The sequence below is a fragment of the Canis lupus genome, chromosome 17, assembly GCF_011100685.1.
Source record: "Canis lupus familiaris isolate Mischka breed German Shepherd chromosome 17, alternate assembly UU_Cfam_GSD_1.0, whole genome shotgun sequence".
In the NCBI taxonomy this organism is placed as follows: domain Eukaryota; kingdom Metazoa; phylum Chordata; class Mammalia; order Carnivora; family Canidae; genus Canis; species Canis lupus.
Window position 1 is genome coordinate 52,111,690 of NC_049238.1, and position 15,762 is coordinate 52,127,451.

The 15,762-nt window shown below is 36.1% G+C and overlaps 1 protein-coding gene across 1 annotated transcript in view; it reads right to left on the minus strand.

The window, feature by feature from the left end:
• Positions 1 to 15,762, minus strand: part of RSBN1 (round spermatid basic protein 1) — a 45,728-nt gene that overhangs the window by 8,858 nt on the left and 21,108 nt on the right. Inside the window, exons 3-4 of the mRNA XM_038561809.1 lie at positions 4,539 to 4,676; positions 4,082 to 4,224 (exon numbers count right to left, since the gene is read on the minus strand). Coding sequence (XP_038417737.1) covers positions 4,082 to 4,224; positions 4,539 to 4,676 — 281 coding nt within the window. The remainder of the gene's footprint in view (positions 1 to 4,081; positions 4,225 to 4,538; positions 4,677 to 15,762) is intronic.

Below are 15,762 nucleotides of genomic sequence, written 5' to 3' on the forward strand. Positions count from 1 at the left end.
TAAATAGAAGAGTAAGAATGAAAAGACCCAAAGATATCACTGTTAAATTAAGCTTTCAGAGAGGAAAAGAAAAAAGATTACCTACCAAAAAACCCCAAAATTACACTGGCATTAAGACTTCTCATAAACAATATTACATAAGAAAAAGACACTGGAGTAATGCTAAAAGTTTTTAAGGGAAAAATGTATCCTCTGGAATCCAGCTAAACTATCAATCCTATTTAATGACAGAAAAGGAAATTTTCAGACATATAATGACTCAGAATACTTTCCTTTTGTTAGAATATTACTTGAGAATGTGCTGTAAAGGAAGAGAAGGAAATAAGCATAGAAAGACGACAACTGTAGGTTAATGTAGAAATGAATTAAGAGGGAAGTCCAAGGTTGATAACTATGAAGCTTTTCACATTGAAGAGAACACAGAGCCCCAGAAGATTTCCAGGTAAAAAAAAACAATGAAATGTTAGAGTAGACAGTATGATTAAAGTTCTGGATACCTGAGGATATGATAAAGCCACAGAATCCAAGATAACTAACAATATTAAAAAAAAAAAAAAAGCCAAAGTCATAGTCATAAGAGCAGAAAGTATGATTTTAGAAAAAAAGATTTGGAGCAAAAAAGAGAATACAAAATATGAGGACTATGGTCAAGAAAAGTACATGTCCCCCCCTTCAAAAGAGGCGTAAATCAGAAACTGCAGGAAAAAATAGAATAATTTTGGTTTTAAAACAGCATAATCCAAACATGAGACTATAATGTGGCATGATTTTCAATATCTAGGTGAAATACAGGAAAGAAAGATCCTTTTGTATATTATCCCTTTAAGTGTTAACACTGCAACTTTAGAAATTTTTAGTCTACTGGTTAGGTCTGCAGTAAACTTATCTTCCCATATTATTATAGATGCCATTTACTGACTTTCAAATTGTAGAATATATCTATTGACAATGCATATAAAACCTAATTGTGGTTTTAAAGCAGAATGTGAATTCATCTTAAAAATGTAGAAGCACAGCTGACAAAAAGCTGAAAGGGGAGGAAGAAGGTAAAGAAAGGATCATTTAACTGTTTGGAGAACAGGAAGGAGTCCCTATCTATCATACCATGAAACTGACAAATTTCCTGCCACAGTCTTAAAACAAAAGGCATTGAAAACAGAAATGGTTTTTGCCCTTGGTAAAAAAGTGTAAGTCTCTGAACGGAAAGGTGGCCAGGAATTTTCATTACAAACCCTACTGTAGCATTTGACTTTTTAAAACCCTATGCATGTATTTAAATTTAAAGTCCATAAATTCAAAGATGATCTTCATTAGCAGTGTCCTTGATAGCTAGACAGCTTCTCACATCAATTCTACAGTTTTCAGCAATAAAAAGTTCTCATTAACATAAAAATATGATATTAGTGTTTCAGTTCTGATTTATTCACTCTAATTCAGTCTTTTGAATGCTTCACTTAAGAATATTTAACCCCAATAAAAATAAAATTTGATAGCCTCTCAGATAAGTGGAGAAAAGGTAAATTATTAAGTAAATGAGGTTGGTACAGCTGCTTAACTACTTGGAAAACATGATGAATGTCTCCCTCTGTCCTGAAATCAATACCAGGTAAATAAAACATGTAAATACTGAAATCATCAAAGTACTAGGAGAAAATGGAAATGAATATTTTGTAATACTGAATGAGAGAAGGTGATTCTAAGTCTGCCACTAGGAGAGAAACCTCAGGAAAAAAAACAGATCTGACAACACATGAAAATCTGTGAGTAAAGAAAAATAAACCAAGGGAGAAAAATTTTTTTTGAGTAAAGAAAAAACTGAAGCTGAAAGAAAAAAAATGAGAAAAATTGCAACATAAAAAAATGTACAGTCATAAAAAGAGAATTTTAAATGAAAAACAGCCTAGTAAATATATGGGTGAAATGAAAAGGGAATCACAAAAGAAGAAATACAAATTCCTCAAAGAAAAACTAATTAAAACAAGACATCTCTGCCCATCAGATCACAAAGTTAAAAAAAAAGTTAACGGAGGGTATGGGGAAAAGGTACTATCTTACTATTTGGGTGGAAGTATAAATTGGTATACTTCTGGATCAATTAGAAATGTGTATATACTCCGCATCTTTAAAATTTCTACTAAGAAAATAAACATGTATATGAATAAAGATACATATTTCCACCTACCTACCCACCAACCTGCCAGCAATCAGTGATGATAGATTTCTACAACCAGCTTCAGGAGAAGATGGCTGATTGTAGCTGATTTGCTTATTTCTGTGGTATAAATACTCCCAACATGGCCAATTTCAAGCAACTAACGTGACCTCATTCAATGTGGAATTGGGAGGCTAAGAATGGCCCTGTCCAGCAGACCACTGTCCTGTTTGTCAAAATTCTATTTACACTGAAAAACTGAAAGAAATTTACACTAAGAAAGAACTGGTTAAGTAAATCTTGATACAACCATTCAGTGAGAACAACACAGTCATTTAGAAATGATGATATAGCTGTATCTTAATATAACACATTAAATTTAAGGGATTGAGAAAACCACCAAGTTTTAAAGTAAACATCACATAAAGAAGGAGTTCATCTGTGTATAAAGTTTAGGAGTATAATACAGACTAAAATTTGAAAGGTGAATATGCCTAAATAGGTGGGATTATGGGTATTTTTTGCCTTTTCACTATTTTCTATTATCTGATTTTTCTAAAACCTTATAATAATCAGGAAATAATGGTCATTTCTTTTCTGGAAAGATTATAGAACAAAAATTGTATACAGTACTTAAGAATTTAGGATTTCCAGACTTATCATCATGATATACAACTGCCATGGTCTAAGCAATGTGCAGTAGTTTACTGCCAGCTTCCACCATGCCACCATCTTATATTCATATATAGTTTTTACCAAATATTTTCATGCAGTATTTCAAGTACCTAAGGTTATTCCATACTTAGCTTTAGCATCATTCCCCTATAAGCTTTAACGTAAGGGCTAGACTACTCCATTAAAATTCACTTCTGAGAGTGCCTGAGTGGCGCTCAGTCAGTTAAGCATCTATTTGCCTTTGACCCAGGTCATGTGATCCCAGGCTCCTGGGATCAAGCCCTGTGTCAGGTTCCCTGCTCAGTGGGAGAGCCTGCTTTTCCCACTCCCTCTGCCCTCCCCCCGATGGTGCTCTCTTTCTCACACTAATAAATAAATAAAATCTTTTAAAAATAAATAAATAAATCTCACTTCTGGATACTTATTTGGGGTTGTTATTTCCATACTCTAAGCAAATATAAATCATTTTCAGTCTCATTAAATGAGATTTTTCATAGTACTAGAATAAATCAATCTATATCTGTTTTAAGTATCTGAAATACTAAATATGTTAGCCCAGTATGAATGACTATAGGAAATCTACATTATTGGTTTCATTCAGCAAACACTGATCGCCAACTATGGGTCATGGAGACTGAGAAGAATAAAACAGCTCAAAATTTAGTAAAAAACAAAAATATGTAAACACATCATTAAAGAACAGAATGCTGTGTGAACACAGAGAAGGAAACAATTAATTGTGTATGGAAACAAAGAAAAGCTTCACAAAGGAAGTGACATCCAAGTTTAGTTTTGAAAATTTATTAAGAGTTTGTCAGGTAGAGAGGAAGATGGGGAAGGAGATGCCATTCCAAGTGAAAAGAATAGTACTTACAAAGCTGTGAAAGACCATAGTTTGAAAACTAAATTCTTCAAGGCTGGAATAGAAACAGATCTAGCTAGAAATACAACCAGATTATGAAAGATCCTTGTAGCCACACAAAGAAGTTTGGACTTTTATCTTGCAGGCAGGTAGGATCCAGGTTTTAAGAAAATAGGTAAAAATTAAATTTGTTTTTTTAGAAGGATGCCTCACTCTGATGACCAAGTAATGAGTGGACTGGACTAAGAAACTGATCACTGAAGATTCCTTAAGACAGCTCTTCAAATAATCTAGACAAATGGTTTTTCAAACTGCTCAGGTCTCAATCATTTTTATAACCAACGAAACTTTTAAAAAGTGCTTTTGCTTATTTGGGAAAAATAAATGTTTACCGTCGTCTTTTGAAGGGTGACTTTGGCATATCTGCTGTAGGGATCATCTGCTCTCCTGGCCTTACCCACATGATTGGCCCATCATCACTCTGGGACCTACACTGGAGTCGGAGGCTGGAAAGTGTACCCCAGGGCAAAGTCATCTAGAAGTCAGAAGAATGATTCACATTAAAATTTTTTTTGTTGTTTTTTTTTTTTACTATTTACAAGTTAACCCAAAACCAAAAGAAAGCTCTAGGAAGTTTACTTTGTATATGTATATGAAGAAATAAATGCTATATAATAGTTTATATGTAAAGAAAGAGTAACTGAAGTTAATTATTCTAAACATTTCTATTTAGAACACTGGAGAAAATTTAATTTTAATAGAAAAGATTAACTTAATATTAATATTTTTTAATAGAAAGTGTCCACTAAAGTAATGATCAGAACTCTAATAACTGGAATTAACACTCACTTTCAGAAATGGTGATTCTTCTAACATATCAAGGAACTCTGGGAAATAATCACCAACTTCTTCATCTACTGCTCCAACAAGACTTATCTGCCGCATGGGACCTGCTCGGTAGGTGCCACAGCAGTATGTCCTGTTGACCTGAGATAAAATGAAAGAGGGGAGAGAAAGGACTGAAGTACACTATAATATAAGAATTAGAATATTGTTTCCAATGTTGCTATTTCTTCTACATACTAAAAACTCAATAGTCAGTACCTTGTATAAAGTTCGTAGTTAGAGAACGGTGCCCTAGCACACTGACAAACACATTAATCTGATAAGTGCCACAAACAGAAATTTCAAAGAGCAAGCTAATCTATGATCCCAACATCTCAAAGAAACATTGAAGACACTAAGATACACTTAAACTTGTCTGAGAATGATGATTTTTGTACTTTGTAAACACTCTAAAGTGATATTTAGGCAAAAAAAAAAAAAAGAAAAAGAAAAAGGTAAATAAGCAGGAAAAATTGGCAGGGCAAAGGAACAACAACAACAAAAAGGACCATGGTCAGATTATTCTTCCATATCCATTTTGCAGTCCCTAATGAAAAACTTTCACACCAGGCCAATACCAGGCTGACTGCTACCAAACCCAACCTCCCTTAATTACTTGAATATAAGATCCTCTACCCTAGGCAAACTGATCTCTTTTTGTCTACCCAACTTATGCCAAACATACTTCCACCTGCAATGATTTTTCTCTTAAACCAGCCCTATTTGGAATGTTCTCTTTTTTGCCAACACAAATCTTATCTTTCAAAGATCAGTTCAAGACTTTTCTTCTGGAAGTCTTCCTGGTCACCCTTCATGATCTTTTCCTTTTCTGAAATCTAATGTTATCTGTAAGCACTTAGACATATTTTTTTTTTGACATTTTCTTTATATCAACTCTCTAGTGAATCTAGGGCATATTTTATACCAATTCGTAGCCCAAGGAATCCTAGCATTCAAATGGAATCTATTAGTAGCCCTGAAACTTCTATTACACCGTATGTTAACTAACTGGAATTTAAATGAAAAATTAAAAAAAAAAAAACAATAAATGGAATCTACCAATTCAAAACAATCTGATATTATTCTTCTAAGTCATTTCTTGTATTTTCTTGTATTCCCACCTCCAATTTCAAATGAATGTTTCTCAAGGGTCAACATGGATCCATGCATACAGATGACTAGACTATAAATGCTTAATTCTAACCAGAACTTCCACCTTGGATCAGTAACCAAGCATTCTCTACCTTAGTTAAGGTACAGATGAGGGGGGTGCCTGGTGCTCGATTGGTTATGCAAGCAACTCTTGATTTCAGCTCAGGTCATGATCTCAGAGTCAAGCTCCGCAGCCAGTGGGGGGAGTCCTCTTGAGATGTATACTCTCTCCTCTGTCTGCCTGCCCCTCCCCTTCCACACAGGCAAACTCTCTCTCTCTCTCTCAAATAAATAAAGAAATCTTTAAAAAAGATTTCAATTGTCTAAAATACTACTAATTTTGCCTCAATTCAAGGCACAAACAACCATCTAGTATTTTTTGTAAAAGATTTTATTTATTTGAGAGTGCGCGAGCAAGAGAGAAAACAAACACAAGCAAGGGGAGGGGGAAGAGGGAGAGAGAGAAGTAGACTCCCCACTGAGCAGGGAGCTCAATGCAGGGCTTGATCCTGGGACTCCAGGATCATGACCTGAGCCAAAGGCAGACGCTTAACTGACTGAGCCATCCAGGCAACCCTCCCCCCGCCATCTAGTATTTCTTACACAGTTCTTTACTCTTAGTTCCCTAGCAGCATTTTTGAACCTACTATTTTTCTTCTGTAGACAATTTAATAGCACTTCTATTCATATACAATACACACAGAAAAAAGGTCTTAGCTCTTATTCTCAAATGTCAGATTTCTTAATTCCTTATAAATCTTTCTCAAGAAAACCTTATACAATCATGAAGCAGCAACTACCCACAACAAAAGTTACCTTGCGTATATTTGTATGATTTACTTTCTATTCATTTGTATGATCATCATGCTATGCAAAGCCAGAGGAGGCAGACTGGGAAAGAAGATCTTGGAACACAGAAATAAGGGGAAATAGGGACGCCTGGGTGGCTCAGCAGTTGAGTGTCTGCCTTTGACTCAGGGTGTGATCCTGGGGTCTGGAATCGAGTCCCACACTGGGCTCCTGCAGAGAGCCTGCTTCTCCCTCTGCCTATGTCTCTGCCTCTCTCATGAATAAATAAATAAAATCTTTAAAAAAGGAAATAAGGGGAAGTAGAAAAGCTTTTCTTTTTTTTTTTTTTTTTTAAGATTTTATTTATTTATTTATTCATGAAAGACTGAGAGACAGAGAGAGAGAGCGCCAGAGACAAAGGCAGAGGGAGAAGCAGGCTCCATGCACAGGGAGCCCGATGTGGGATTCGATCCCGGGTCTCCAGGATCGCGCCCTGGGCCAAAGGCAGGCGCTAAACCGCTGCGCCACCCAGGGATCCCTCTTTTTTTTTTTTTTTTAAAGATTTTATTTATTCATTCATAGAGAGAGAGAGAGGGAGAGAGGCAGAGTCACAGGCAGAGGGAGAAGCAGACTACATGCAGGGAGCCCAACGTGGGACTCAATCCTGGGTCTCCAGGATCACACCCCGGGCTGCAGGTGGCGCTAAACCGCTGCGCCACCAGGGCTGCCCTAGAAAAGCTTTTCTAATAATCACTATTCTAACCTTTCTGAGCCAAGCACCATAAAACAATTAAAGCAGATTAAACTTCCATACCAGTTCTAGGAATAGCATGCTTTCAGGGATAATATGAGTCTGTGTGTCACATTTTGGTAATTCTCACAGTATTTCAAACTTTTTTATTATTATTGTATTTATTATGATGATCAGTGCTCTTTGATGTTACTACCTGTAATTGTTTTGGGACACCACGAACCATGCCCACATAAGACAGTGAACTTAAATCAATAAAAACTGCATGTGTACAGACTGCTTTTACTGACTGGCTGTCCCCCCATCTCTTTCCCTCCTCCTCAAGCTTAGGCCCTATTCCCTAAGACACAGCAAAACTGAAATTAGGCCACTTAATAACCCTACAATGGTCTGTTTAAGTGAAATAAAGAGTCACATGTCTCTTGTTTTAAATCAAAAGTCAGAAATGGTTAAGCTTAGTGAGTAAGGCATGCCAAAAACTAGGTCTCTTGCACCAAACAGCCAAGTTGTGAATAAAGGAAAATTTCCTGGAGGTAACTGAAAGTTCCACCACTGTGAAACACAAAAATGATAAGAAAGAGAGCTTTACCTCTGATATAAAGAAAGTTTTAGTGGTCTAGATAAATCAAAGCAGCCACTACATTCCTTTAAGCCAAAGCCCAATTCAGAGCAAGCCCCAACTCATCAATTCTCTGAAGGTTGAGAAAGGTGAGGAAGTTGCAGAAGAAAAGTTTGAAGCTAACAGAGATTCATGAGATTTAAGGAAAGACTCCATATCCATAACAGGAAAGTGCAAGGTGAAGCAGCAAGTGCTGATACAGAAGCTGCAGCAAATTATACAGAAGATCTAACTAAGATAATTAATGAAGATGGCTACACTAAACAACAGATTTTCAATGTAGTAAAAAATAGCCTTATATTGAAAGAGGATGCCATCTAGGACTTTCATAGCTAGAGGTCAGTGCCTGGCTTCAAAGCTTCAAGGGACAGGCTGACTCTCTTATCAGAGGATAATGCAGTTGGTGACTCTAACTTGAAACCAAAGCTCATTTACCATTCCAAAAATCCTAGGACCCTTAAGAACTACGCTAAACCTATTCTGCCTATGCTCTGTAAATGGAACAACAAAGCCTGGATGACAGCACAGCTGCTTACAAAACATGGTTTACTGAATATTTTAAGCCCACTGTTGAGACCTACTGCTCAGAAAAAAAAGATTCCTTTCAAAACATAACTGCTCACTGACCATGCACCTGGTTACCAGAATGCTGATGGAAATGTACAATGAGATTAATATTGTTTTCATGCCTGCCAACGCAACATCTACTCTGCAGCCCATGGATCAAGGAGTCATTTCAATTTTCAAGTCTTTATTTGTAAGGCTATATATAGCTGCCAGAAATAGTGATTCCTCTGATGGGTCTGGGCAAAGTAAATGGAAAACCTTCAGGAAAGGATTTACCATCCCCAATGCCATTAAGAACATTCGTGATTCACAGGAAGAGGTCAAAATATCAATATTAACAGGAGTCTGGAAGAAGTTGAAACCAATACTCATGAATGACTTTGAGGGGTTTGAGACTTCAGTGGAGTCAGTAACTGCAGGTGTGGTGGAAACAGCAAGTGAACTCGATAGGATTAGAATTAGAGCCTGAAGATGGGAATAGATTTTGCAGGAATATCATGGTAGCACTTTAGCAGGTAAGGAGCTGTTTCTGATGGATGAGCAAAAAAAAAGTGGTTTCTTGAGATGGAATCTACTCCTGGCAAAGATGCTATGAAGATTGTTGAAATGACAACAAAGGATTCAGAATATCACATAAACATCGTTGATAAAACAGCAACAGGATTTGAGAGGACTAACTCCAATTGTGAAAGAAGTTCTACATGGATAAAATGCTATCAAACAGCATCACATGCTACAGAGATATTGTTTGTGAAAGAGTCAATCAATGTGGCAAACTTCATTGCTGTCTTAAGAAACTGCCACAGCCACCCAACCTTCAGCAGCTACCACCTTGATCAGTCAGCAGCCATCAACACTAAGCAAGACCCTCCACCAGCAAAAAGACTGACCTGCCAAAAGCACAGATGATGGTAGTTATTAGCATTTTTTAGCAATAGAGCCATTTTAAATTAAAGAATTTGTACTGTTTCTTTTTTTTTTTTTTTTTTTTTTTTTTTTTGTACTGTTTCTTTAGACATACTGCTACTGCCCACTTAATAGACTGTAACAATATAGTGCAAATATAACATTTATATGCACTGGGAAACCAAAAAATTCATTGGACTTGCTTTATTGTGGTAGTCTGGAACCAAAACCACAATACCCCCAAGGTATGCCTATACTTTCTGTACTAAAGGAGACAATACTCGGTACCGCACAAATGACATCTGGAGTATTAGTTCCCCGCTCTGGGCTTTAAAAAGTATGTAACTAGAGTACATGCAAAGGGAACAATTAAGATGATTAGTGACTTGAAATTCATGTAAATTGGAAAAAGTGTGAAGAAATTATTTAACTTGAAAAGACTGAAGAAGAGTAGATTTATATAACTTTAAATAGAAAACAGGAATTGTGAGAAAGTTAGTTATCATTCATTTAATGAAAGTTTACTATATATTACATGTCAGACACTGTCCTAACCACAGATATAGCAAACCAGACCCACTCTTGACCCCTGGAAGCTAACAGTCTAGTAGGGAGACGCAGACACTAATCTAAACGAAAATTTAATTATAAACTGTGATGAATCCTCAGAATGGAATAAGACACTGTAGAAGAGAACAAGGGATCCTGATCTAGAGAATACAGTGTTCCTCGAAGTAACCGAGTTAAAATCTGTAAAACAAGTTTAAAGAAAACAAAATCCCTTAAGAATCGCCCTTTCCAAGGTCTAAAAGAAAGCTAATGATGCAAAACACACAAAGCAAAAGAAAGAAATAAGGATGAGGCTAGACAAATGAGCTGTAGCTGGATTATGGAGAGCCTTGAAGACTACATTAAAGATTTGTGAAATCACTAAAAGATCTAAAGTAGTAAAAGGAAAGCTATCAATTTGCCTTTGTCTTTTTAGAGCAGAGAGGGCTTGGTATTTGTTTCATTTTCTCAGAGGGGTGCTGAAAGAGACTTAGGCTTCTGTAATATTCCAAATAAGAAATGATAAACTAGTAATGGTGGAGATGATTAGAAAAAGATAAAAAAATATATATATATATTTGAAAAATATCCAAGAGATAAAATTGTCAGGACTTGGAGACAGACTGGATATGATAGAGCAGAGAAAAAAGTACCCAAAGATGTCTCCCAGGTTCTGACCTTTGCAATGAGATATAGAAACCACTCTTTCTACTGGGGGACCACCAGGTTTGGGTGGGAAGGTGTTATCTTAAGTTCTGAACATGATGAGCTTTAAGTGTGTGGTGGGCTGAATAATGGCCCCCAAAGATATCTAGGTCCTAATCCCTGAAACCTGAGAACATCACCTTATATGGCAAAAGAACGTTACAATTGTGAATAAATTGGGAATCTTGAAATGGGGAGAGTAGCCTACTCTATCCAGGTGAGCCCTATTTATAATCACATGCATCCTTTTTTTTTTTTTTTTTTTTTTTTTTTAAAATCACATGCATCCTTATAAGGAGGCAGCACAGGGAGATTTGCAGGGAAGAGGTGGTGATGAAATAATGGAAGCAGAGAGTAGAGTGACTTACTTTGCAGATGGAGGAAGGGGCCACAAACTAGGAAAAATACATGGCTACTAGAAGCTAAAACAGGCAAAAAACCAACAAAGCTCCTTCAGAGCCTTCAGAACTGTAAGAAACTATAAGTTTGTACTGTTTTAAGGCACTATCTTTATGGTAATTTGTTACAGGAGCAATAGGGACTAACACCAAGTACCTATAAAACACCCCAAGTGGGTATGTCAAGAGAACAGCTGGGTCTAAAATCATGTGGTTTAGACTGGGGATATAAATCCTAGTCATTGGCTACAGAACATATATAGTTCAAATAGCTGGGGTTGGTAGTGAGAGGAGAAAATAAGATTGAGAGAATTCTTTAAATGGAAAGACTGAGCAACCCTCAATAGGGCCGTATAAACTTTCATTCCTGCCCAGCACTCTAGGAAGGTATGTATTGCCCCACAGCCTCACTAATGTTATCAGACTTTTGGATTTTTATTAATTGGTAAGTAAAAACTACCTTCTTAGTAGTTCTAATATCCACTTTCTTAGGAATGAAGCTTTGTATCTTTTCACATAAGAGAAAGTGCTCTTTGTATTTCTTTTTCTGTGAGCAACCCATTCACAATGCTTGCTTATATTTAAATTGGGCTACTAGTATTTCTTTCTCTTATCTACTTCTAGAACCCTTAATGATTTAGGAAAGTTAATCCTCTGTCAGCGATATGAATTGTTTATAATTTTTCACAACTTGTCCTTTGACTATTGACAGTGATTTTTGTTTTGTTTTGGTTGTAGTCAGAAAGACCTTTTGAACTACAAAGTTATGAAAGAATTCTTCCATTAATCCATCTTCTACATTTAAATCTTTAATGTCATTCAGAATGTATCTTGGTATCTAGGGATATGAATACTAATATGAATTCTAGATAAATACCTGATGTCCCAACACTGTCATCTCTCTACCATCAATGATTTGAGATACTATAATTTTTATGTATCAAATGCCTGTATGTATTTGGGCCTATTTCTAGACTTTTCTGTTTCACTGAATAATGTTCATAAACTAATATACACTTAATCATTAAATCTCTAGAATGTATTGATATCTGATAGGGTACTCCTCTACCACTGCTTTCCTTTTTTTTTTTTTATCATTTTGAGGTTGGTTCTTCTTAATCCAAAAATATATCTTTCCATCTAAGTCTTCTTTTGTGTGATGTCTTAATGCAAAGAATCTGGTAAAGGTGAAAACATAAGGAGGGCTGCTATCTAAACATGGCAGACAGAACAAAAGATTTAGGTCTATTCCTTATCAAAATCCACTTGAGAGTAAAACAGAAAGGTTATAAATCCCAGGAGCTCAAAGAGAACAGAAGTAAAAAAAATGACAGATACAAGCTAGCAAACCATTTTTCACAAGGGAAAAAATGTATACGGAAATTAGCAGATTGAGAACTTTGAATACTGGGATCCCTGGGTGGCGCAGCGGTTTGGCGCCTGCCTTTGGCCCAGGGCGCGATCCTGGAGACCCGGGATCGAATCCCACGTCGGGCTCCCGGTGCATGGAGCCTGCTTCTCCCTCTGCCTGTGTCTCTGCCTCTCTCTCTCTCTCTCTCTCTCTCTCTGTGTGTGACTATCATAAAAAAAATTAAAAAAAAAAAAAGAGAACTTTGAATACTGAATTCCCATACAGAAGATAATCAGTCAGTTTGTGCTACAGAATCAGAGAAAGGCTAAATAGAAGGTGGGAAACAAAGCATAGAACTGAAAACTGGGGAGATGGGTTTATAATTTGTATAAGAATTAGTTAGACCCCCTCTGCTCATGTTCTCCACCACCTGTCCTATCCCACACTCTTGCCCTACCTTGTGGAGAAAATGAACCAAAGAGACTATGGAAACAAAGATAGCAGGCACAAATAGGAAAGAGGGCCATTATACTGACAACAAACAATTAAGTAAAATTCCCTATATTCAACAATGATCTCTCTACCTACTTCCACAGTTCAGCTCCAAGAATTCTAGCAGAAAAATAACCTACTCTACTCCCCTGGCAAAAAATATGGTAGTCTTAGCTGTAGAAATTAAAAGCCACAGAGAAAAGAACTCTAAATGTTGATACCTGGAGCTTTTCTTACAACAATATGGCCAGATTCCCTACCCAGTCATCAAATGGCCAATCCCAGTCATATGACCACAGTTTCTAATCAGTTTTGTACTAACACATGTTTCAATACAAACAGATCACCAGACATTTGAAGAAAACACATAAGATTAAAACAAAAAAGAACTTGATGAAACAAACTACAAGAAAATTTCAAAACCAGTATTAATACCATCAAAGAGATGAAAGATGATATTGCATCCATGGAATAAGTTATTTAAATTAAAAAAAAAAAAAACACCCCAAGGTCTTAAATTCAAAACATTACAGCTAAAATAAATCAACAGGAGGAAAAGATGATAGTTAAATCTTTCCAGAAAGTAGAACAAAAAGACAAAGAAAACTAAAAGGAGTGATAGGAAAAATTCATAGGTTCAGTCAGGAGGCCTAATATCTAACTAATAAAAGTCTCAGGAAAAGAGAACGGTGAACAGTGAGGTAAGGAAATTAACAAAGAAAACAAGAAAACTTACCCAAACAAGAGGATATGCATTTTCAGAATGAGAAATATTCATCAGAGTAAATATAAAAGGACTCATACCAATGAAATCTGAGAAAATCATGTGGGTTGGAGGTGGTCTTCAGTTGTACTGATAATATTTCTTAGGCCAAGCAGTTAGAACATAGCTGTTTATTCTTTATACCTCTATGTATGTCTGAAATGTTTTACAGTAAATTAAAAAAAAGAAACCCAATTAAAAAAAAAACTCAAGGAACATTATCCTCAGTATTCTGAAATTCTGCAGGAAAGAGATTTTAAAATAAGTTTCCAGAGAGAGAGAGAGAGAGAGAGAAAAAAAAACAAAACAAAAAAACACCTAAAAACATCAGGAATCACCATGATACTGGATTTCTCAATAGCAACACTAGAAGCTTAATACACTGGAGTAATGCACTTTTATAGATCTCAAGAAAATGATCTCCAACCTAGAATGCCACACCTATCTGAACTACCAAAAAATGTAATGGTAGGATAAAGACTTTAGACATATGAAGTATCATTTGAGTCACTGAATTCAGTCAACAGAAGAGTCATGGAATCCCGTGATGCGAGTAAAAGGCAAATAGAAATCCAAGGACATACATGGGATATATACAGGACATACATACAGACATACATACACACACACATACATACATAAAAAAACTTTTTTTTGAGAGAGAGACAGAGATAGTGACAGATATAGCAAGAGAGCACAAGCAGGGAGGAGAGGAAGAAACTGGCTCCCCACTGAGCAGGGAGCCCCATGTGGGGCTTGATCCCAGGACTCTGGGATCATATCCTGAGCTTAAGGCAAATGCTTAACTGACTGAGCCACTGAGTCGCCCCTCTACACTGTGATATTACCAAACTGTAAACAACCCAAATGTACAACAGGAGAATAGTGATATAATCACACAGCAAAATACCAAATATATAGCTGTTAAAATGAATGAACTAATTATATGTATCAACATAATCCTCTGAAGCAATGTTGAACCAAAGCAATTTGTAGAATGATACATGCAAAATACTATTTATAAAATGTTAAATCACACAAAACAGTTTTATGTAGTTTATATGTTCACATATGCACAGCAAAATATTAGAAGATGCATAGAAATAATGAACCACAAATTCAGAAGAAAGATTTATTTCTGGGGAGAAAGAAAAAGCTTAGTGTTTTATTATAAATGAAGGAAACATAAAGAATTCACTTAATTTGCATTTTATGTGAAAATGGAGAGGGAAAGATTAAAAGGGTGCGAGTGGGTAAAGATCCTAAGCAAGTGGGTACAGTTTTTGTTTCAAATGATGAAAAAGTTCTAGAAATGGATAATGGTTATGGCTATATAACATTGTGAAAGCACTTAATGCCAACAAATTATGTACCTAAAAATAGTTAAACAGTAATTTTGTTATGTATATTTTGTAACAATCTTCAAGTGAGGAATGGAAATCTAGAACAGAGGCGAAAGATTCGCTTTTGAGGAAGAGGTGGGATTTTTTTTCTATTTTAACAGGAGGGAAGGCAGAAAAGATGTACACAGATAAAAAGTGTAAATAGTCTTCATGAAGAACAAACAAGCAAGTTGACCAAAGAAAAGCCGCAAGCTTCCCAGACAATGTTGAGTACCCACTGGCAGCCTTATGAAACCTTAGGAGGAGACAAGCTCCTGAATAATTACCAACCCAAAAGTGATTTTCTAAAACGTTTGCACTTTGTAGAGGTTAGACAAGATTATTTCTAAGAGCCCATAGTTTATGATTTCTATGAAATTCTAAAAGGATGATCTACAGGTCAGATGAAGGAAAACACAGTAATGCTAGATGGAATATATGTCCAAAGTTTCTTAAATTTGCCTGATCACAGGATTTGAATCACTTGACATATTTATCGCAGGCCTCACTCCAGACCTAATCAGAATTTCCAAGAGAAGAACCTGAGATTCTAAATATGTGTTTGGAATCAGCAACCCCAGATTATTCTTAGGATCTGGCAAGTTTGAAAAACTCTGGTCTGGAAATGGCATTCGAAAGCAAAGAACAAGTTGAGTAGAGGAGTATTAGGAGAACTGGAGGAAGGTAAATAGAGACTAAAGAACAGAAAAAAGTAAGGCTGCCATGGAAGCAAGGGACAGAATGCCAGAAAAAACTCAACCATT